The 21,806-nt window shown below is 44.0% G+C and overlaps 1 protein-coding gene across 1 annotated transcript; it reads right to left on the bottom strand.

Annotated features, from left to right (window-relative positions):
* Positions 1–205: 205 nt before the first annotated feature.
* On the bottom strand, positions 206–20,906 carry col6a1 (collagen, type VI, alpha 1). The gene is made up of 35 exons (XM_034556338.1): positions 20,629–20,906; positions 19,692–19,821; positions 18,950–19,150; positions 18,690–18,849; positions 17,409–17,522; positions 17,269–17,289; positions 16,616–16,636; positions 16,457–16,501; positions 16,299–16,352; positions 16,094–16,138; positions 15,760–15,786; positions 15,623–15,649; positions 15,438–15,482; positions 15,288–15,341; positions 14,537–14,599; positions 14,388–14,450; positions 14,239–14,292; positions 14,121–14,156; positions 13,971–14,033; positions 13,637–13,699; positions 12,068–12,130; positions 11,335–11,397; positions 11,183–11,233; positions 11,062–11,097; positions 10,858–10,920; positions 7,388–7,453; positions 5,700–5,735; positions 5,336–5,372; positions 5,127–5,135; positions 4,896–5,029; positions 4,521–4,621; positions 3,625–3,811; positions 2,796–2,967; positions 2,649–2,678; positions 206–2,361 (listed from the first exon to the last, which is right to left on the bottom strand). The coding sequence occupies exons 1-35, from the start codon at positions 20,708–20,710 to the stop codon at positions 1,751–1,753; spliced, it is 3,027 nt and encodes a 1,008-aa protein (XP_034412229.1). The 5' UTR covers positions 20,711–20,906; the 3' UTR covers positions 206–1,750.
* Positions 20,907–21,806: the final 900 nt, after the last annotated feature.

Raw genomic sequence — 21,806 nt, 5'->3', positions numbered from 1 at the left:
GCTCATGTCGCTATTGGGGTAAAGTCACATTACTTTTCCTTAGCTAAGAATCACAGGAAGTTAATCTATATCAGAGGAGGATCTTTAAAGGTGCATGAACATATAAAAATGCCCCTTTGTATACTGCCTGTAGATTTGTGTTTGAGTGTGTGTGTGTGTGTGTGTGTGTGTGTGTGTGTGTGTGGACAAACGTGAGCTGAGACTCTTTGGTGTAGCAACCTTTATTGAAGGAGCTCTCACAACACTACTAAGGTTTTGCATCCTCAGGTAAACATATCTTCTTTAACAACATGGGTAGAGGCTGATACACTGAGACTAATAGCACCACAGATAATAACAACAGTACAGTGACTCTGGGCCACGGATGACAATGAAACTGAGCGTGTGAAGCAGTTGAGGGGAATCATAAAAGTGGGTGTGAGGGCCTCACATACGTTTCTTCTCCAGCCTTCAACCATGACAGATGTTTTCCTACCTAAATGATGGGGCACACAGGTGTGTGTGTGTGTGTGTGTGTGTGTGTGTGTGAGGCCTCTTTGCCTCTCTGCTGTTCTTTGTTGTCTGCTTCACAGACAACAAAGAACAGGTTTCTGTCATTCTGTCATTTGAACTGGCACAACTGTTTATAGAGCAATCACCCAGGGCTACACATAAAAAGAACTCCACCACACACACACACACACACACACACACATATACATGCAATTGATGTACAGACAGAGGTGCTGACACACATACAGCTACACACACTTGGATAGAACAAACATGCTGAGTCCAGCTGTGGTGTCGTCATTATTACCAGGTGAAGTATGGATTGGATTGTTTGGAAGTGTTTTGGATGTAATTTCCTGTTTTCCCGGTCGGTTTGGTGATCTAACAAAGATTTCAAGTGATGTCGGGTGAGACTTTTCACCAAGTTGGTCATAAGTTATGGCTTTTCCAACTGACCTTTGCAAACCTAAAACAAAGTTGACTAGCCTGTCATGCGCAATTCTTTGGGGTTAACAATTATTTAGGTAAAACGAGCACTTGCCAAATAATTTTTATGTTTTCCTTCCACGGCTGGTTCCTCTACGTTGTAAAACTGTGACACCACAAATCTGCCACCTCTTGAAAAAGTGGTAAGAGCTAGAAAACGGAGCCCACATTAAACCCTTAATACAAATCCTTCGAATGGTAGGAGCTCCAAGTCCTGGAGAGACAAGATAGTGTAGTCACGCTGAGCCATTTTCAACCCACACTAGTTGAAGTAAGCCAGAGGACGGGTCTTGACTACCAGGACATGATGCAGGGTATGCAGTGCACCTGAGTAGAGATCAGCCCAATGCATTTAAAGGCTACATTTAGTTTAGTTGTGGCCTTTACTATGGCTCTCCAGGGACAAGGCAACCCCTTTCGACATGGGACATTTTTAACCCTAAAACTGACCTTCCGGGCAGCAATCTCTTCCAGTTGTGTACTGTCACAACGAGCACTAAAACTGTTTAGGCTAGCACCATCATTTGGGTTATAGTCCAATGATCTCAGCACGGAAGGTGGAAATTACACACAGCCTGAGATAACCTGCCTCGGAAGCTCAACTCAGGGTAAAAAAAGGTTCCAGGTAAACTTCATGAAAACATTTCCTTTTGACCTACACACAATCGTTTGTCCTTTTGTGACAATTATTTATTTAACATTTTTTTTAAAGTACTCGAACACAGTGTACGGTAAATGAGTGAGACTGAATATTCATATTGGGACTAAAAATCTAAAGCTTGTTGGTGGACACCCGGCGGGAGACTGTTTGGTGGAAGACCCCGTGAAGCAGAGAGTTGTAGTCTGAGACCCGGAACAGGTGGCGCTGGGCGTAGCTGATGTCGTCCCGCCGTCCCTTGCTCACCAGCGTGCGCAGGTTGACCTCATTGACTTGGCTGCCAACGGCGATGACGAAGACCTCCACCCCGGCGTCCGCCACCTCACGGACACGCTTCTCCAGCAAGGCCTCAGTGACGTCCTGAGACCTGCCGTCAGAGAACAGCACCAGCTTCCTCCTGTCCCCTGACGCGTCTCCACGACCAGGTAAGGTCTTCACGGCAAATTCCATGGCCTCTAACACGTTGGTGCCGTCGTTTTGGAAGGCCGCCTCTTCAGTGTGATAGGTTAGAAGGGTTAAATTGGTAGTCGGCGCCTGCTCCATGCGGGAGCTTCGGCTGTACTGGCCCACACCCATTTTGACAGTGGCCCCCCTCTTCCTCTCGGCGGTCAGGAAACGCTCGGCCAAGCGGCTGACGAAGGTCTTGGTAGTGGCGAAGTTCTTCTGGCCCACGCTTGCCGAGCTGTCCATCATCACCAAAATCTCAGCACTTTCCGAGAAAGACACTGCAACACACACACAATACATATGATCTGTAGCCGTTTCCTGTAGCTCTGTAAATGACAGCATTTATACAATAAACTTGCACATTTCAGCTGGTTGTTTTGTGTATTATTATTGCGTCTTTGTTGTGTCTGAATATTTTAATGTACTTTAAACTCATATAGACCGAATATGAGAAAGAGAGAAAATGTTACCAAAGATATAAATGCCCAACTGGGTCAACAGCAGTAAGATAAGGTAACCATTAAAAACAGTGAACCGCAGTATTGGTGAAGAAAAACAGACTTACGGGGACATTTGTAGTCTGGGCACGTCTTATCTGAACGAGAGAACAACAAGTTTATCTGGGATGAGCAACACATATTCACTTGATAGAAGTTACATGCGTGTGTATGTATATGTGTGTGTGTGTGTGTGTGCCTGTTTTTTTTATTACTTTGACAGATTCTGGATGTGAGGTTCTGCAGGAAAGAGTCATCTAGCAGCTCGGCAAAGTTGTCCAGGACAAAGGCAAAGCCTGGCTTGGCGTCACTCTTACAAACCAATTCCCCGAGCTGCTCATGGTTGGGCTCACGGCCCGAGTAGTCCTTCACTCCCAAACCACCCACCTTGAGGGAAGGAAAGGCGTTTTTTAAGGTTCTTTATTATTTCTTCATAATTTATTAATTCATATTATACAAAATGTAAGCCATTGACCATGGACCATTCCTGAAAAGTTGTGGGCTAGTTCTTCGTGGGATATATATCTTCTTCTTTTTTCACTCAATAAACAAACAATCTATTCTCTTGCAAAAAGGGAGGAGGACCTGGCTCGGCCTACCTCCATGATTTCACCCTGTTTAGATTGGTTTTACTGTCGGGTTTTGGCGCTTGATTCTTTTGTTAAAGATTACACCATCCACCATGCTTTCATGTTACAATCGCTTTTGTTTGTAAAATCCTTAATCCTTAACACTGAGAGGCTGTTTACAAAAGAGCCGCGATCCGATTGGATTAAACCCAGCAGGTTTGTCTGTCCTGGATAATGTTTGACTGCAGTAACTTCTGCTATCTTGCAGGGATAGCGTGAGGCATGGCCACCTGGACATTGTGAGCATCAAACCCTTCATTTACTGCATTCTGGGGGATTTTTATAGACTAATTTAGGTGGAAATGTTTTCACTTATGTCGTTATGTCACATGACTCAACCTGCAGCGCGGTTCGAGACAATTAGGGTACACAATGGGGCCCGTTAGTGTTATCTATCAAAGTGTTTTGTTCTTACCAGGAGACCTTTACCACAGAGTACGTTGATGGGAACCTTGTCCCTGGATCTATCGGAACGTCCGTCTGTTAGAACGATAACGACTTTGTTCTCATGGGTCATCATGCTGAGTGTGTTGGTCAGAGCGAAATCCAGGGCCTCGCCTGTGTATGTGGCCTCGGCCAGCCATTTCATATTCCTCACTTTCCTGTACACACACACACACACACACACACAAACACACACACATTTTACGACACAAAAATCAATAGCTTTTTAAGGGAATCAATTAAATAAAAAAACACTCCAATATATGCAAATATGAGGGTCGATCTATTTCCCCGTTCATTCAGTTATTTATTATAGTTACTTGTCTAGATTGTGGGAGCAGGGGGATATGGTTGGCCTCTGTCACATGCAGCAAACTCATCACCAACCCACCCCTGAAAGAGCAGCACCTCTAAAGCTCTCTCTTAACTAGTTGCAGCTCATTTGTTGTATCCGTAAATATACATAAATAGTGAAACCGCGTTTCTCCACCCTAACAGCAAAAACTTTTGCTTCAACATTTCTACTTGTGCACAGGTTAAACAAACGAGATACAGCACGTTAGCTATTCATTTTTCAATTATTATTACTATTCCAAAAATAATTTCCTATTCATAATAAATACGGCAATTAGACAAACGTGTCAATTAGACCACTGAGATGCTGCAACGCACTTTTGATAGAGCCCACTGTATTCCCTTGCTTATCTCGTTCAGCTTACACGTGGCTGAACATGTGGGGCGATTTCTGAACTGGGTGCAAATTAATAAGACGGCACACTGTTGAAAGTTGCCCCTGTGAAGACACCGAATCACTACCGAAGAAGCGCGAGCCAGCCAGGCAGACATGTTACGTGCATGTGAACTCACTCTTTAAATGCGATGAGGCCGGTGGAATCCAGTCTGATTTTTTCTTGGGCCTGCGATCCACTGTACTGGACTACGCTCAACCCGGAGTGATTGCTTGCAAACTGGAAAGAAAAGCACTGCATGGTGAGCATGTGTTTTGGTCTGTGTTGTGTTATGTCTGCAAGCCTGCGTTTTTACTGTGTCAACATTTCTGCGTCCCACCCATCCTGACTAATTATATCCAAACTGTATGGGGAGTCATTGGACAGACTTAAAAGCAAGTTCCATAACCAAGAGACACTTTTTCTATTTTCAGGTCTGTTCTCTAAGAACAGTTAGATGTCTCACATCATCGTGAAAACTGACAAATTTCAAGATAACTGGCTCGGACATTACCTTGAGCTGCTGGTCTTTGGTCAGTCTGTCTATGACTGTGATGATAAAGTCTTTGGCGAGAGCAAAGTTTGTGGAACCGATACTCTCTGAGCTGTCCACAATGAACGCCAGGTCCAGAGCCGCACACTTACACTCTGGGGGCATAAACAAAAATCAGAATGGACGGCAACAGCCATGGAGGGCGAGAGACAATTATGATGATGACTTTGTAATAATTGAGCACAAACTCACCACAACAAGCTGTGGCGAGATTAGAAAAGGATGAGGCATGGGGGGACAAACACATCAACGTTAATGAATGCAGCATAACGCAGCGTAAACCCTCACATTCTTCAGGTTTCTATTTCATGTCTGGCTAATCTGGCAATGAGTTGAAAAGGGCAAAAGTGTTCAGCGTGGAGGACATGTGGCGTCGTTTCTGTTGAGCGTTTTCAACTTACAGCAGAGCTTCATGATGATATCCAGAATTTCACATTCCTTAAGACAGAAGGTGGAGTTCAATGTTACAGTATACAGCAATGCACTGTTAAATCACGTTACATAACTTTATGTAGACGAGACTGTTTCAAGCTACTCAAGCTAAAAAATAAAACATGACAATGGTGATATTTTTACACAGAGGACCGGTCAGTGAAAGGCTACGGGGTTTTTGTGTTCAGGAAATTGAATGTGTGGCTTTCAGTATCGGTTTCAGAGCCCGGCCTCAAGGGGGAATTAAGTCTGAGGTGCTTAGCCAACCTTTCATGGGCCGGAAATGAGGCAGAGGGTTCAAATTTGGACTGAATGAATAATTTTTATACTCACATCGGTTCCTGGTGGTCCAGGAGGCCCAATAGGTCCCTGAAGGGAGAAAGTGAAAAGACAAGATAGGGGGACACATCTATCAGTGATTTATCACTGAACCCACATATACACGTTTGTGTGCGCTGCTATCTTTCTGCAACAGCGCGTGAATCTTCCAAAAGTTCATAGCCACAGCATTTTTAGTTTTCTTCTGTTTTTTTTCACTCGGCTGCAGAAAACCATCTGTTTTGTTTTAAAAGACATTAAACTTGGTTTAAGAGCATTCCTTTCTGTGACAAAGACGCCAGTATAGCTTGCATGTGTGCAGGAAAACACACATGAGAGAGAGAGGCAGAGAGGGAGAGAGAGAGAAAGAGAGAAAGAAAGAGAGAGAGCGAGAGAGAGAGAGAGAGAGAGAGAGAGAAAGAGAGAGAGAGAGAGAGAGAGAGAGAGAGAGAGAGAGATGGCCATTAATTGTAGATTGTATACTAAAGAGCAACATGACGCAAACTGAAATATGCAACAGAGACACAAGCCAGAGGAGAGATGGAAAGAAAAGGAAAAAGGGAGGAGGAGGAGGAGGAGGAGGAGGAGGAGGAGGAGGAGGGGGAGTAAAGACAGAAAGTCGGGAATGTGTGAAAGCGTAAAGTTTGAAGACATGGGGAACATGTCTTTGTGCGTGTATATTTAGATCCAATCTTTGCTCATCTTTTCACATGGTCCAATCTCTCAAGCTTTCACATGCCAATTGGAGAAAGGGAAATAGACTTATATTACCTTTCCAACATACTCATAACCAAACTAAGGGATTCCATTTTCTTCCATGTCTTTGCATGCGGTTTGATGTTTTGTTGGGGGCTGAGATTGGCTAACCGAAGCTCATTTTACTGGGATCATTAACAACCTCTGACCACAGGGAAATACACAGTGCTACACTTTGCTTTGCTCTTGTAAGCACAATCGATTAAAGGTCTGGCTGTATTCGGTAATTATACTGTCAACAAATCCCACGGGAAGACCAAATCCAATAATTAATCGAGCTTTGACATAGAGCTCCATTGTTGTCCAAAAAGTCTTCAAACCCCATTAGAGCAACACAATTGCAATGGCTGGCACATCTCTTCATTACCATTAACACAGAGCCTGTAGTTTGGTTCGTTTATTGTTCCGGGCTGTAAATACTCACGAGAGCACCAAATGTGTATTAATCTGCGGCTGAAAATAGTTCCCAACAAATACACCGTTTTCCTCCTCTTTGAGTGATATTTGAACGACAGTGTCCTGATACTTTTGGAAAAGATTTTGCCACTTTTTTTATTTTTTATAAATGAACGCATATTTTCCTGAATGTCTTTCGAATGGCCTTGAGTGCCACCCTCAGTCACACGGACCACATTTTTTTGGGGAAAAAGATATATAGATATATATGCAATTAAAAATGTAACATTCAGTTGAGCTAAGCTAGGTTGATGTTAGGTATAACAATGTAACACTGTTCTGCTGTAGGTAATCACAACAGTGAAACAGTAAAATGACCCCAAAATATGTCTGAGAGTAGATACATGGTTTACACATGTGGACAAACCTACAACACACACACACACACGCACACACACACACACACACACACACACACACACACACACACACACACACACACACACACACACACACACACACGCACACGCACACATCCATGGTTTTCTTACCGGATTGCCTTCTGGTCCTCTGTGACCTTTGGCCCCTTTGGTTCCTGGAGGTCCTGGTTCGTTGTTCTGTGAAAAGAGAAAATTAAAGGAGATTGAGTGAGAGGCCCACACCTGTATTGAGTTTCTTTAAAAAAAAAAAAAAAAGCGTATGTTTTGGAGGGAGACAACACTCAATGTTGGATACAGTATTTACGTTGAATGTGTATCGCTGTAAACATCCATCATGGTTTGGAATCATTTTCATGACATTATGACTTAGGTGTGTAATACATTAACAACATATGACTGCAGCCCAGCTATGTGCATGTGCTGCTTTCATTCTCATCTTTAGAATCTGTGTGTTTGCACATATTAAAAAATTTAATTGTAAAGATTGGCCACTGCAGCAAATACTTAGTTCACTTCTGTCCAATAAGGTGGAGCTAATTCACAAAGACACATAGGGAGCAAGTGAAAACTAACTCGGCGGAACTTCTTGATTTGCTGTATTTTGGGCTAGTTCTGCCTGAAAACAAAAACATCACAGAAGTCCAGTCTGGGTGACAGACTTGTGAATGTAAACTTGCATCTGACCTAAAGTGGACGTAACAAAGATGAAAGAAAGCTTGAGGATGTTGTTTATGTGTTGTCTGTGTTCTCAAACAGCGGTTAAACAACACTCAGTGATGTTTAACCGCTCATTGAGGAGAAATAATCTAGACCACCTGGTGGAACGGCGATGTAAATGTGAGTGTCATCAGCATAAAATCAAATAGGGACACATCCAGTTAGAAAAATAGTGGTCCTACTATGGATCCTTGAGATACTCCCATTGGAGAGAATGTGAATAAAAAGTATTTCAGTTTTTCAAACACTTTCAAAGGGAAGAGTCTGAGTAAAGCTTCTGAAACCAGTTAAAATCTATATGCAAGCCAGGTCTGATCCGGCCTGGCTTGCTATCTGCCACATCAGTGCAGCTGCGAGGGCTTTGGTTGCTCTCGCTCCCTGCAGCTGCTGCACTGACCCACTGCTGATTGCTTTGAGATTTGACTGTAGAAATTGGGAGAATAAAGAGCTTAAACACTGGAAATCAATTTAAGAAAAATTATCACATATTTATGTTCCCACAAATGCTTCGAAAGAAGCGTTGGCATGTTGGTTTGAGGAGGACTGTGGACAGCTGCAGAGAATGCGGATGCTATGCCTAATGGAGCAAACAGCTTCCAAAAGGACTTGCGAACACATGTGCAGTTTCAAGTGGGAACACATTTACTCATGTGCAAAATTGAACCCTTTTACAGAATAGAGCTGCAATTGAACAGAATAGAGCTGCGTGTAAAACAGATGCTGAAAAAGGTTTTGTCCACACACATTTGATGTCCTCTCTGTACATTTTGAGTTGTAGTCCCATCAGAGCTTAATGGCTCAACATGCCAGACAGAAACAAGATGCAGTGAGGACAAGAGGGTCACAAATCATCCCAATTGCTCTTTGATCTGAGTCGGAAGGAGACTCAAACCAGCAGCTCTGCACTGCCGCTGTACAACCATCTAAAGTGGACCGAATATGAAAGAGAGGCAGAGGGAAGATAATGTCAACCACCTGGCTTTAACACACACATGCATAGTTGCTCTCAGCATTGAATGAGCACGCACACACACACACACACACACACGGTTTCAATTATTGCACACTCAACTTCAAACATACTGATGTAGAAAATATGGGTCATATCATCCACACAGAGACACAACCCCCACACACACAATTTGACCTTGAATCATATTTCAAGGCACACAGCCAGATGTGACTGTTTGACGTACCTGGCCGAATACGCGTATATTATCATTCCAAAGTGTGCTAAATGGTGAAAAAGGTGGAGAAGTCAAAAGGTCTGTCTCCACCTTTATCTTCTCTGACACAACCCCTCTGGCCAGAGAAAGTGCAGGCAACAAAGTACTTGTCTGCACATTGTAAAAATATTTAAACAATTTAAATACCTGACGCTCAAAGATCACCATGAAGACAGAGGGGTTCGATGTCACATGATTTCAAGTCAAACTGGCAAACTGTTTCTTCCGCTGCACTGTTAAAAAAAAAAGTGAACGGCCGAGTGTAAAACTTGTGGAAACAAACGAGTGACTGTTCAGAGACAAGAATATAACGGACTGTTGAAGGAGAAAAAAGAGAGTTGGATGCATGGCTCTGAGGAATGTAATGGATTTGATATTTTCCAACGAGACGACAGTATTATGTATTTCTATGAAGGACACATGGAACAGCAGCAGAGGGGAGATTTGTGATATTTTGTAAAAGGCAATAGTTTTGGTATCTACACGTTTACTCACTTTCATAGCAAGAGTTAGATCAGAAGATTGATACCAATCTCAAGTCAAGCTATCTTAGTTTAGCATAAATACTGTAAACAGGGGGAAACAACTAGCCTGACTCGAGAGGTTACTGCTGCAGAAAAGACAACTTTAAATTGTACTTACGAGTTTGATTTCAAGACTATTATGGGAAATGTTTTGAGCTGATGATACAGCACTTTGTAATGCAGTTGAGTTTTCAGGTCCTTTAACGCAGCTGTGGAATCAGTTACAGAGGTCATGAGATGTATCCTCTATACTGCTGTTACTACTCACGGACATGCAAAATATGGAAAAGGTCAACATTGGGGCGACTGGGTGAATTATACTCTAATCCCACTCTGTGCTCCAGTGGCACAATGAGAGGTAAACTGCTCTGACTCCGTAAATCCAAAGTCTACAGCGTACGACTCGTCTTCAAGACAAGAGGTCAGAGTGCACTGACACGCGGATGAGAGAAAGTACAAACACGTGCAGAAGTGTTTACTCCTCGGAACAAAAATCGCGGAAATGCAATAATTTTTATGCAAACCAACTTAAACCTGTGGTCAAAGTGTTAAAACAGGCGATCACACACGTGTATAGTTGCTAAGCACACACACACACACACACACACACACACACACACACACACACACACACACACACACACACACACACACACACACAAAAGAGTGATACAGTCCCTTCATCGTTTCTGCTCATTTCCTGGTATCCTTGACAACGACATATACACAGCTGCATCAGCTCAGAGCCCTCTTCCCCAAAGACACACACACACACACACACTCACACAAAATGTCTTCATATCTATTTAAGAGAGCATTTCCAGCTGCAGAACAGAAGGAGAGTGTGAGAGCGAGACGGATGGACTAAGAAAAGTATGCAAGGGTCTAATGAAGAACAACTAAATTAAATATAGAACATAAAAGAAAAAAGTTATTATAATAATATGTGTTAAAAGAGACCAGAATGAAAGAAATATGTATTTGCGATCCCAAAAGGAGACATGTGACTCACATCCTGCTGGCGGTGTCTGCCAAGAAGGGATTGAGGAAAGATAAAATGAGATCAAGAGCGAGCAGCAACTGCAAAAAGGAGACAAATGAGAAGCAGACTCACATCGGGGCCTGGATCTCCGGCGTCTCCGTCATCTCCTTTGGGTCCAGGAGTTCCTTTGCCACCCTGAAGGTCACACAGCAAATATCAGAGGTCAAGAGCCGTGGCATATCAATTTCACACTGTTGCCGGTGAACTTCAAACACGGACGCTCATATTGATGTGAAGGCCAATCAAAGAAAATATTAATTTTTAAAGATTACTTACCGGCTCACCAGAGCCTCCGCGGGACCCAGGATAACCCTAAAAAAGACTTAAATGTTCAGCATCAGCTACATAAAGCCCAGTGTGTCATACATCACATGCATAAACTACCATCAACCCTCACCTGGAAACCAAGACAACCCACAGTTCCGTTTCCTGCTACACCATCTTCTCCCTGAAATTCAGAAAGAGACACACTTACAGATCAATCTGCATGCTCAAACTTCCAAGGCAGAGAACATAATGGATGGCAACACATCTGTCTCCCACACTCACCCTCTCCCCGATCAGGCCTCTGTCTCCCGGAGCTCCTTTGATTCCTCTCGGCCCTTTGGGTCCCTTGGATGAAAGTAGTTGATATGATGAGAAACATGTGAAATGAGACGTGCCGTGCGTAGAAAACGTTTGGATGTTCTCGACTGTAACAGTTTACGTAACAATACATTCATAGCCATGTGTGTAACATACATGATTTATGATAATAACAGCTTTTTTGGATTGCTGTCGATACAGTGAGTTGCACATTTGTTACGGATTTTGGAATTAAATCAGTGATAAAGCTGTAAAGTTGCTTTCGGCTATAACATTTTAAAGCCCCTGAAAACATAACTTCATGACATCAAATATTCATGCCTTAATACGCACCAATCACAGTTTAGGAAAACATAATAATATAAGTAAAAATGCATTTGATATACTCCAACACTTAGCTAATCTTCATGGGAGTGTTGTCTGATCTGGTTGAACTAACAACCCACCGACTGCGACCGGATTCTGATTCGAACGTCGATTCTAAATCCGGATTGTATGTGTGTGGCATCACATTTTACAACTGAGCCACGCCCACTTGAAATGAGGCGAGGAGATCTGATGAAAACACTAATACAGACAACTCCCATGGGGAATAACCACAATGGTTGTGTTCAAGTAGGACCCCATCACTAGGATCAGGACTGAGTCGATATGTTTCCGGGTCCTTTAAGCATAATGTGCGTCTTGTTGGACTCACTTCTGGTCCAGGTGGGCCTTCATCTCCTCTGTAGCCAGGAGACCCGGCCCTGCCAGACTGGCCCTGGAAAACAACACCACCGTTAATGAGACATCGTTAAAGCCAACGCAAACAACCACATGATGAAAACTGAAGAAAAAACAACTAGCAACGGGCTTTGACACAATTCAATTATGAACCAACATTGAGACTAAGTCCTGCCCCACATTTTCCAAGATTTGTAAATGGATTGTATTTTGTTCACATCCTAAACCGAATGGATTCAACCAATACCATACTTGCTAATAACTTTTGAACACCATGTTTTTAATAAAGATATGATACACTTTTGTCCCAGCGTTGGCACGTTGCCAGACAACGAGTCTTTAAAACTGATTCAGATATTAGCCGTGAGACTGCTTGAAGTGGACGTTTCACACAATTCTTCAGATGTTAAAGTAACACTACATTTTCGGTTCAACCGTTGATTGGAATCAGATAAGAGGATCAATACTAAAGTCATCACTGTGGTCGAGACATAGTCAGCACAGCTGAGCACAAAGACAAGACTGGACGCTTGAGGAAACGGTTTCATTTAGAAGTTGGCCGGCAAGAGTGAAAAAGTTCCCCATCGAATCCTCCAAAGCGGTCGGATTCACACATTACAGCTGGTGCATTCAACACATCATTTCTAAGAGTGAAAACAAGACGTTGTTGTTAATAGGCGGAGTGAGCTTTGAACAAACAGCTGGCTCCAGCTGCCGCACGCAGCACCTCAGTCCAGTCCTTATAGTGAGGTCACACCGTCGGAATGGAGAAAAGAAATCACTTCAATGTATTGGTGAGTGTGTATATAGGAGTGCTTTAGATTTCATGCAGGCTACTTTAGAAAACGTGTGTTTAAGGCTCACTGTTTGCAAGTTAACACTGGCTAAAAAGACACCAGAATGAAGTGTATACATTTAATACAGTGTGTTATGGCTCGTTTTAAAGAGTGCAAATGAAGTCCAGTACATTCCTGCATGTGAGCGTAGAGTTTTTCCCTCAGTGCATGAGCTAGGCCCACCGTGTCAGTTATTCCATGTTTTCGGTACTTTTCGGGTTCTTTACTATTCATTCAGCTCTGATGAGGAGAGGAGGCGCAGCAGAAAGCACAAAGAGCCATTGAAGGTTCTGACATCACGGAGGTTACCACAACTAATGCTTGTAACGTATTATTATTATTACACTGCCCGGTGCCTTATTAAGAAAACCGTACTGAGGCTTTGGCTCGAGTGCACGGAGAGAAGAACTGAGTCAGAGGGGAAAGACTGAGTGTCGATGTTCCGAGGAGGAGTAAGAACTGAGGAGGAGAGAGGGGAGCTGGAGGAGTGTGCAGCACTCTGGGGCAGCAGCCAGGTTTGCCTCTGTTTAAGCTTCTTCCCATCAACGCAAACTATGGATGCACACGCACAAGTTCTCACACGTGCACGCGCTCTCTGGAAAGAAAAGGATGCTGCCAGAGAGAAAAGCGGGTGGTTCCTATTTGGATTGCTAATGAACAGTGGTGCTGTGGCTCCTGTGTGAGTCCAATATATGAGTGTGTCTTACGGGGTCTCCGTTGGGGCCAGCTGAGCCCTCCCTCCCCTGCTCTCCACGGGGCCCTGGCTCCCCCTGGCAAGGATAAGAACAAATGTATAAGCTGAAGGCACTCATAACTGTAACAATAGGCAAGTGAAGCAGAAGGAGCCAAGTTTCAAACAAAGTAGATGAGGAATTACTTTATAAAAACAGCATTCCATTAAGGCCAGTGTGTTTTCAGTTCACTCATACAGCTAAACAATATTCCCCATTAATTTCTAAGGAGGTGGCACTAGAATCAGATCGACATTGAGGGACTACTCTTCGTACTTCCTCGTCATCATCATCATCATCATCATCTTACCCCGTCTCCTCTTGGACCTCTGTTTCCACGGGAACCTTGCTCGCCCTTCTCTCCAACTTGTCCCTACAAGAGATTTTAAAGATGTTAACATATATTTGGGCACAGACACACACACACGCACACTTAAAAGACAATATTGATCCTATTTACTCTCTCGCCGCGATTTCCATCCGGTCCCGGTTCGCCCTGAAACACACACACAAAGCAGATGTTAGACGGACCGTTAACGACTGCAACGTTGATGCTTCTGTCGCCGTTCATCGCTTACGTCATCGCCGCGCTCTCCTTTGTCCCCGTTGTTTCCGCGAGGGCCCCGCTCACCCTGTCACAACACAGACATTTGCACATGTATCACATTCCCTGCGTCGTTTGAGGCACTTTGAACTTGTCATTGTGATTCTCTTTGCACTGATCTACCTGAGGTCCCAGTGGGCCATAGTTTCCAGGCCTTCCCGGTTCTCCGTCTTTTCCAGGATCTCCCTGAAACAAGCACACAAAGTCTCATTCCAGACCACAATGAGGCAATCTGAAATCTTCAAGAGCGCATATGTTATTTCATCTGTTACTTTTCCTCCTTTCAGTCCATAAGGACCAGAGTCTCCCTTTGGTCCAGACTCTCCCTGCAGGCCCTGGAAGCAGAAAAACACAGACACCGTCTCTCAGTACATGATCACAAGCAGCTGAAGCCACAACACTCAATCCCGGAGGCCCCTCGTGCACGTATGCGCACGTACGTGCACGTATGCGCACGTATGCACATGTATGCACGCTTGTTTACAGTGCGACTATATGGCTTCATTTAAACAATCTGACAGCAGAGAATGTAAACGCCGCAGTGATTGAGAGCCGAGGGCCAAGTCGGCCTGCAGCGGGGCGCGATGCCGGTCCAGGCCGCGCCGAGGATGGCATTCCTAAACATGCGACTGTGGCTAATGGCTAATCTGTAAACAATGTCGCTGAGCCTCAGGCAGCTACAGATACGGCCCTTCTGCGTGTGTATGTCTGTCTAAAACACCAAAATAGAAAAAGATACAGCGAGAGAGAGAGTGTGTGTGTGTGTGTCCTAACACACGCACACGCACACGCACGCACACGCACATGCACACGCGCGCACACACACACACACACGCACACACATCTGTGTCATTGCAGTCGTCCAACCTGATGTCATCGTTAGATTTGTTAACGTCTCGGGATTAGTTCCCGTCTGGTTGTGATTCAAACGGCCTTAAATGTGTGACACAAGTGAGTGCAGTCGAGGACAAAATGTTGGACTGTGATCGCGGGATTATTCTGAGATTGAAATATAATACTCACGTCTGATCCGGGAGATCCTTTACAGCCGGGAAGACCAGCGAAACCATCTTTCCCCTAATAAGTGAAACCAGAGAAACAAAGTCAGAGTCACCGAGAGAACAGCCAGATGACCAGAGATGTATTGTTGGAATGTGCGGGTCTGTCACTCACCTTGCGTCCGTCAATGCCATCATTTCCCCTTTGACCTTTGTCTCCCTGAGATTTAGCGAGAGATAAAGAGGATGTAAAGATTAATTTTTTTAAAGTGACAGAGGAAGAATTTAACCATTAGCTTTCAGAGAAATCCCAGATAGGAGAGCAACCCTCTAAAGGTCAGACAGCTGTTAGGAGCTCACCTTGTAGCCTTTGTGTCCTCTGTCACCCTGCAGATAAAACACACAACATCAGTCAGCCGTGTGCTGGAATTATACAGTACGGCAATCCAAGAGCATAAGCTGAATCACAAGTGCACTTTTTTGTGCTCTGAGAGTACCTTTCCTCCTTTGCCACCGCGGTCGCCCTGGAAACAGAAACACAGGCGTCAGAATCATTATCATCGGACGCAGCGAAGTGATCGATGAGGCTGAACGGCACAGACAATTACAAACACATTCAAGGCCATCACACGGAAGTGGCTGCAGACGAACTTTCCAACTAAAGTGAGCTATATGGAGAAAGCGACCTTTATCTGAAGGCCACAATATGTACAGGAAGTAACCGGGATATGTGACTTATATATGTGCACCGATACGATGTAACCCATTGCATTCGCCACTTAAAGACCCTGAATGTGTTCCAAGTCAACTCATTCATTAAGTGCACTGTACCTTCATTCCAGTGTAACCAACAGGACCAGTATCTCCAAGGTTGCCCTGTAACATAAAGATAGAAATATTAGATCATCTGAATGACATACACATCAAGCCCTCAGGACAAATCCAAAAAGGATGTGATGATTGTTTTGTTCTTTTTGCATGCATGTTTGTATGTTGGGGGTGGTGGCGGAGGAGGACGAGGGTGGAAGTCACCTACCATTTTGCCGACATCTCCTTTCTCTCCGGGCATGCCTGGTCTACCTGTTTCTCCCTTTAGAGAGGAAAACAAAGGTGAGATAATGTAAAGTTCTTACAACCACCCCAAAGTGCAACTGAATGCTTTGAGTGCAATGTTTTCATATTGTATCATCACACATTTGAGCCAATGTCTCCCTTTGGTCCCGCATCCCCTCCTGGAGCCTACAGACAAGACAACAAAATAGAAAAAAGTCAAATTCCCGACTCAAAGAACAAAAGAAAAAAGCTCTCTAGACGAATTTATGTAGGCGATATGATAATGAACGGCATACTTACAATGCAGTCGAACGAGCAACACTGGGGGAAAGAAAGAAAAGAAAGATTATTAACACATTAAAGAAGGAAAGGTTTCTCCACATATGTAGAATATTGTGGTGGTAAATCTAAAAAGGAGATGTGGGATGACCCTATGTCTTCTGGTCTGATGTTTAGTTTATTTGATGACAGCAGGGCTGAGCAATGTGTCCAATATTTAAGATAACGCTGCAGTCATTTTGTTGGGAATACAAAAGTAAGCAAGATTGTGAAAATCATTGCAATCTCCGTTCAGCTTCCTGTGGCGGTCCTGAGTGACCCCGCCCTGTTTCCTGGGTGTGAGAGAGTTTACGTGGCAACAAGTTGCACATACTGAGAAAGAACGAGATGAGGGCAATGACGTCAAAAAGGAACACACACAACATTCAGACTCTCTAAACATCTCAACTACATTCAAGTAAGATTTATTGCGATAAATAAACACCTCAAGTAGACACGAATAAATCCACTCTGTTTCGTGGAGATTTGATTTGTAAATATTTTCGAGCCCTGACATTCAGCCAAAAATATTTGACAATTCGTTGGTCTTATTCATGTTGCATCAGCAAAACTTATCGTAAACACACTTCTGCCGTTAAAAATATTATAAAGACTTCCATTCAGAAACCGCTTACCGCATCCTTTGTCTCGTTTGTCTGAAAAGAAAGAAAGAAAACCGAGAGTTAGTTCAAAATCCAAATTTCGAATTCTTTTTATGCAGAGGAGAGGAGAGGACAGGAGAGGAGAGGAGAGGAGAGGAGAGGAGGATACATACGATCATTTCTATGATGGTTCGAATGGTTCCCATCTTTGTGGATCTGGTGTCGTCTGCAGCAGTGAAGTTCTGTCTGTAGGTCTGGTCTGTGGCAATGAGTGACAGCCTGGTCTCCTGGAGAGACACAAGACGCAAACATCATCAGCGCATTGCTGAAAAGAGCAGCAGTCAATGCAGTCATCACGCAGTGTGAAAAAGATGACGCTTAATGCATGTTTTATGTGAAGAATGTGGAAATATATACAGAGATATAAACTTCATGTGTTCAGATCCAAAATTAATATGATATGTGGTCTGAGTTAATGGTGTGTGTTCTTGTATCTGTCAGACCTTGTAAGTGTGGGCCAGTTTACTTGAGCCTCAACTCACTTCACTTTTATTTAATTTCACCTTTAATGTCAACGCAGACAGTCTCTAAACAAACGACCCCAAGGCATGAAATATTCACACGGAGGATGTGGAGGTGGACTGGGGAGAGATGACGTTTCGTGGTCCCATTTTAGCCACTTGTTAGCAACTGCCTTTTTTAAGAAGTAAATGCTTTAAAATGTATTTATTGAAGTTTTGTATATCGTAGAACAAATCCTAAGCGTGTGTTAACCACAGACTTTATTTCAGGCATCAAACCAAAAACCAAAAAGACATTGACTTTGAGACGAGGAAACCGGAAGTGCAAAAATGCTGACTCATTTCTGGGTTTTAGGACTTATTACTGCAGCACTCTATGTACTGTATGTAATGAATAAGGGATGTAATGGAAACAAACTGTTTAACTTCAGAGTAAAGAGGCTAATAAGTAAAACATATATATATATATATATATATATATATATATATATATATATATATATATATATATATATATCAAAGAATCATGATGTATTGTTTATGAGAACGTTATCTGCATCATCAGGACTGAGAGGATTTGGTTTAATTCGATTTTATTGACAGTGAACACACAACTCGCCGACTTTGATCAGACCTGATTCAAACTTGCAAAATCCTGATTGGTGCCCCAACAAAACACAATATCACTTTTTTTCAAGCTGAACACAGATACAAATTAAAAACACAAAAACAAATGTAGAAATTCCTCAAACTTTGGCAGAAAATACTCTGTTCATGAAGAAGACCTACTATATGAAGAAGCTTTTTGGGGGTAAGCATTGGGGTTTTGTATTTAGTGGGGGGATTAAAGTTTGGGGTTAAGGGCTGGGGAATGTATTATGCAAACCCGTATATATAAGTACAAATGTGTGTGTGCCTGTGTGTATTTTGTACCTCCTGGTCAGGTAAGATGGCAACAGCGAACACTTTGACTCCATGTTGCTTGGCTTCGTTAGCAGCCTCCTGCACGCCTCCACATGGCTCTTTGTAACCAGTAATGGGATGACCGTCGGTCACCACCACGATGTACTTGTTCTCTTGGTAGTGCGTGCCCCTGCACGCAGGCACACAAACAAACACACACGTTCGGAAATGGCATCCCTCTTACGACTACTTCCTCTGCTGAAGTGCATGTGTGTGTGTGTCGCCATTACCCATTGAGCAGCTGACCAAGACCCTCCTTGATGGCACAGTCGGTATACGTGCCCTTGCCGATGAAGTCGATGCGCGTAATGTCATCCTTCAGGGCCTTGCGATCTGTCCTCATGTCGCTCAGCCCGCGAATGAGTTTGACTTCGTCACTGTAGTGCAGAGCTCCCGAGTTCCACGTCAGGGTGCGGTCGCATCGGTGGCGACTGGTGTCAAGAAGAGTAAGGGTCATCCGATGGTCAACACATTACTATGCAACATGATAAAGAAGGCAGCGGTGGGATGGAGCTACGCACATTTACTTAATTGCTGCACTTTATGACAGCGTTGAGGTCCCTGTACTTTACTTAAGTATTCCCATTGCGTGCTACTTTATGCTTCTACTCCACTGCATGTCAGAGGCAAATACAGCTTTAGTTACTTTGCAGATTCCAACTCTACATTTAAAGCCTGTGATGACCGAATAAAATGGTAAAACAGAAGTACTAAGTACTTCTTTATTATTGGTACTTGTTATTTCACTTCAAGAGTAACTTTTCACCAGACTGAAAACAGTGTTTCGCTGCCCTCTGTGGTTAAAAGTTTCAATCCGTGATGGGCGTGGTTTGTTGTGATGTCACGGTGTCCCAGAGTGCATCGCTGCAGCACCGTGAGAAGTGAAACCACTGTTAAGTTCCTCTTTGAGTTTTCGTGATTTTGTGTGCGTGTGTGTGTGTGTGTGTGTGTGTGTGTGTGTGTGTGACTTACAATTCCCTGAGTTCATCTATGAAGTTGTTGGTGAAGTGTATGACCTGGTCAATATAAAATTTGGGAGGTTTCTTTCTGAGGGCGACACTCTCAGATGTATCCAGCACAAAGAAAAGGTCAACTGGACAATCTGCTCACAAAACAAAAAAACAAACAAACAAACAAAGATGTCTGTCAGTACATTTCATTCATTGAACAAGGTTGCGTCTAGATGGTCACCCCGATTAGCGAAACTCTTGAGGTTAGGCATTGACCTTGAATGGTCGTGGTTAGGATAGGTCAAGGGTCAAGGGTCACCATCTCAACACGACCATTCAGCAACCATGAAGCCAACACAGTGTGTATGAAGCAGTAGATCCAAAAAGCATTTACAATCAATCATGCACCCATTAATTAGAGTGCCGTCAGCACAGGCATCACTACGCTGGAGGCCGACGCTGAGGTGGACAGGTGCAGGCCTGGACTGACCCACAACATGGCTGCCAGTGTGCACACCTGTATAATAACTGGGCACCTGGGCAGGGACGCAGGCCTGAGGCGCCTTCACCTGTTTTGGTTCTTGTTCACATTCATCACTTTGGCATCCACAGAACTAGAACGTAGTTGGCGTTACACCCCAAACTTTATACTATTTAAGCCCATTAAGACAACGTGGGACCAAACAAGGGCCTGGTCACGGTGGGCCAGGCTACTGTCGTCCTCTGCACTTACATTCAGTTGGTATTGCGTCTATGCTGCTGATTTGTTAGGCTCCTCAGACTTCGGAAAGTGCGTAACCCAAAGACAAGGAACATCTGGACTAGCTTTGGCAGCAACCATCACATCAGCATACGACATCTCACATTCAAACATAGACAGACTACCGTGCATGCAACATAATGTACAATAACATCCGATACCAGTCTTGATAAGTACGACATGTTTTCAGCAAACTTACCCGCAAACCTTTCTTTTTGGTTCTGCGTTTGCGCTCCAGCCATTAAGGCGCACAGCATCGCGAGGAGACCAAGCGTCTCCATGGCGGAACTGCAAAAGTTTAAAGTTTAAAGAAACAAACGAAACGCAACACCCCAGTCCTCAGAAAAACACACACCGAATCAGTCCGGCCCCAAGCCCGGTATCTCTAAACCGATTCGGTAAACTTTTGGTGATCCAGGTCTCCGTCGCAGTTTTTCCGAGGCGAGACACAGAGCGCGCAGAGGAGGACCAGAGCGCACGGTGAGGAGGGGGGAGGAGAAGGAGGAGGAGGGGGAGGAGGAGGAGGAGGATAGAGTTCACGCGCTTTCTCTGAGTGGGAGACTAGAACGCGCACGGGCCAAAAGTATACACAAAATCCCAGATATGCCTGCTTCCTTAAAAGGTCCACGGGGACATCGGAATAAACAATAAACCTGCTGACTGTGAGGAGGCTCCAATGTGCAGAGTGTGTGTTTCTTTGCAGAAAAGAGAGTGCACGTACACACTGATCTAGAGTATGTTGTAATGGTTTAAAAACAACTATAATGAGAAATCAGAGTCTGCTTTGATGCCAATTCCTTTTTATTTTGTATTCATGTTTCTATGAGACCTAGTAGATGCCATTCAGAAAAAGAACTGCACACTGGAGTAACTTCATCAAACTTAATGAAAAGCAGCTGACGACATCTTGGAAGTATTTTGTATAATTTCTCTGTGGAAGTCTCTCTTTTCTGTGGGCGGAGTTTGAGGACATCTGGTTCACTTTGGCGTCCAGACGTGACCTGGACATTAAGGCAAGAGGAACAGTATAACCAAGAGGAGGGGGAGGGGCCTTCTCTCATTTCCACTCGGAAGCAGGTGGAGACACAGCGCCACCTAGCGCTCCTCGCGGGCAGATCTTGGAGAGGACTTTGGAAAGAGTTTCGGGGTGCAGTGAGGCGCTTCCATGGGAGGACGCGTTGAGGCGTAGGCGTGGATCGTTCATCGGGTGGTGGTTGTGTGGGACTGCAAGGAAGCTCTGGCCCGGGCTCAGATTTTCCACTGAGATCACTGGAGAAAAGGCTGTGAGGAGACACGGGTGGGGAGAATGGGGGGTGGGTAAGGGGGGGACATCTGGTAATGATCTGTGTTTATTAGCAAGCTCTCATAAATCTGCTG

This window comes from Cyclopterus lumpus, chromosome 17, assembly GCF_009769545.1.
Source record: "Cyclopterus lumpus isolate fCycLum1 chromosome 17, fCycLum1.pri, whole genome shotgun sequence".
NCBI lineage: Eukaryota > Metazoa > Chordata > Actinopteri > Perciformes > Cyclopteridae > Cyclopterus > Cyclopterus lumpus.
The sequence above is the reverse complement of the archived record's forward strand: the minus strand, read 5'-3'. Positions and strand labels throughout refer to the sequence as shown.

Coding starts and splice junctions, on each gene's coding strand:
- col6a1 (XM_034556338.1), bottom strand. CDS start 20,710: ATGGAGACGCTTGGTCTCCTCGCGATGCTGTGCGCCTTAATGGCTGGA. Junction 15,650..15,759: donor GCGGTGGCAAAGGAGGAAAG/GTACTCTCAGAG, acceptor TTTTATCTGCAG/GGTGACAGAGGACACAAAGG. Junction 11,398..12,067: donor AAGGCCCACCTGGACCAGAA/GTGAGTCCAACA, acceptor CTTTCATCCAAG/GGACCCAAAGGGCCGAGAGG.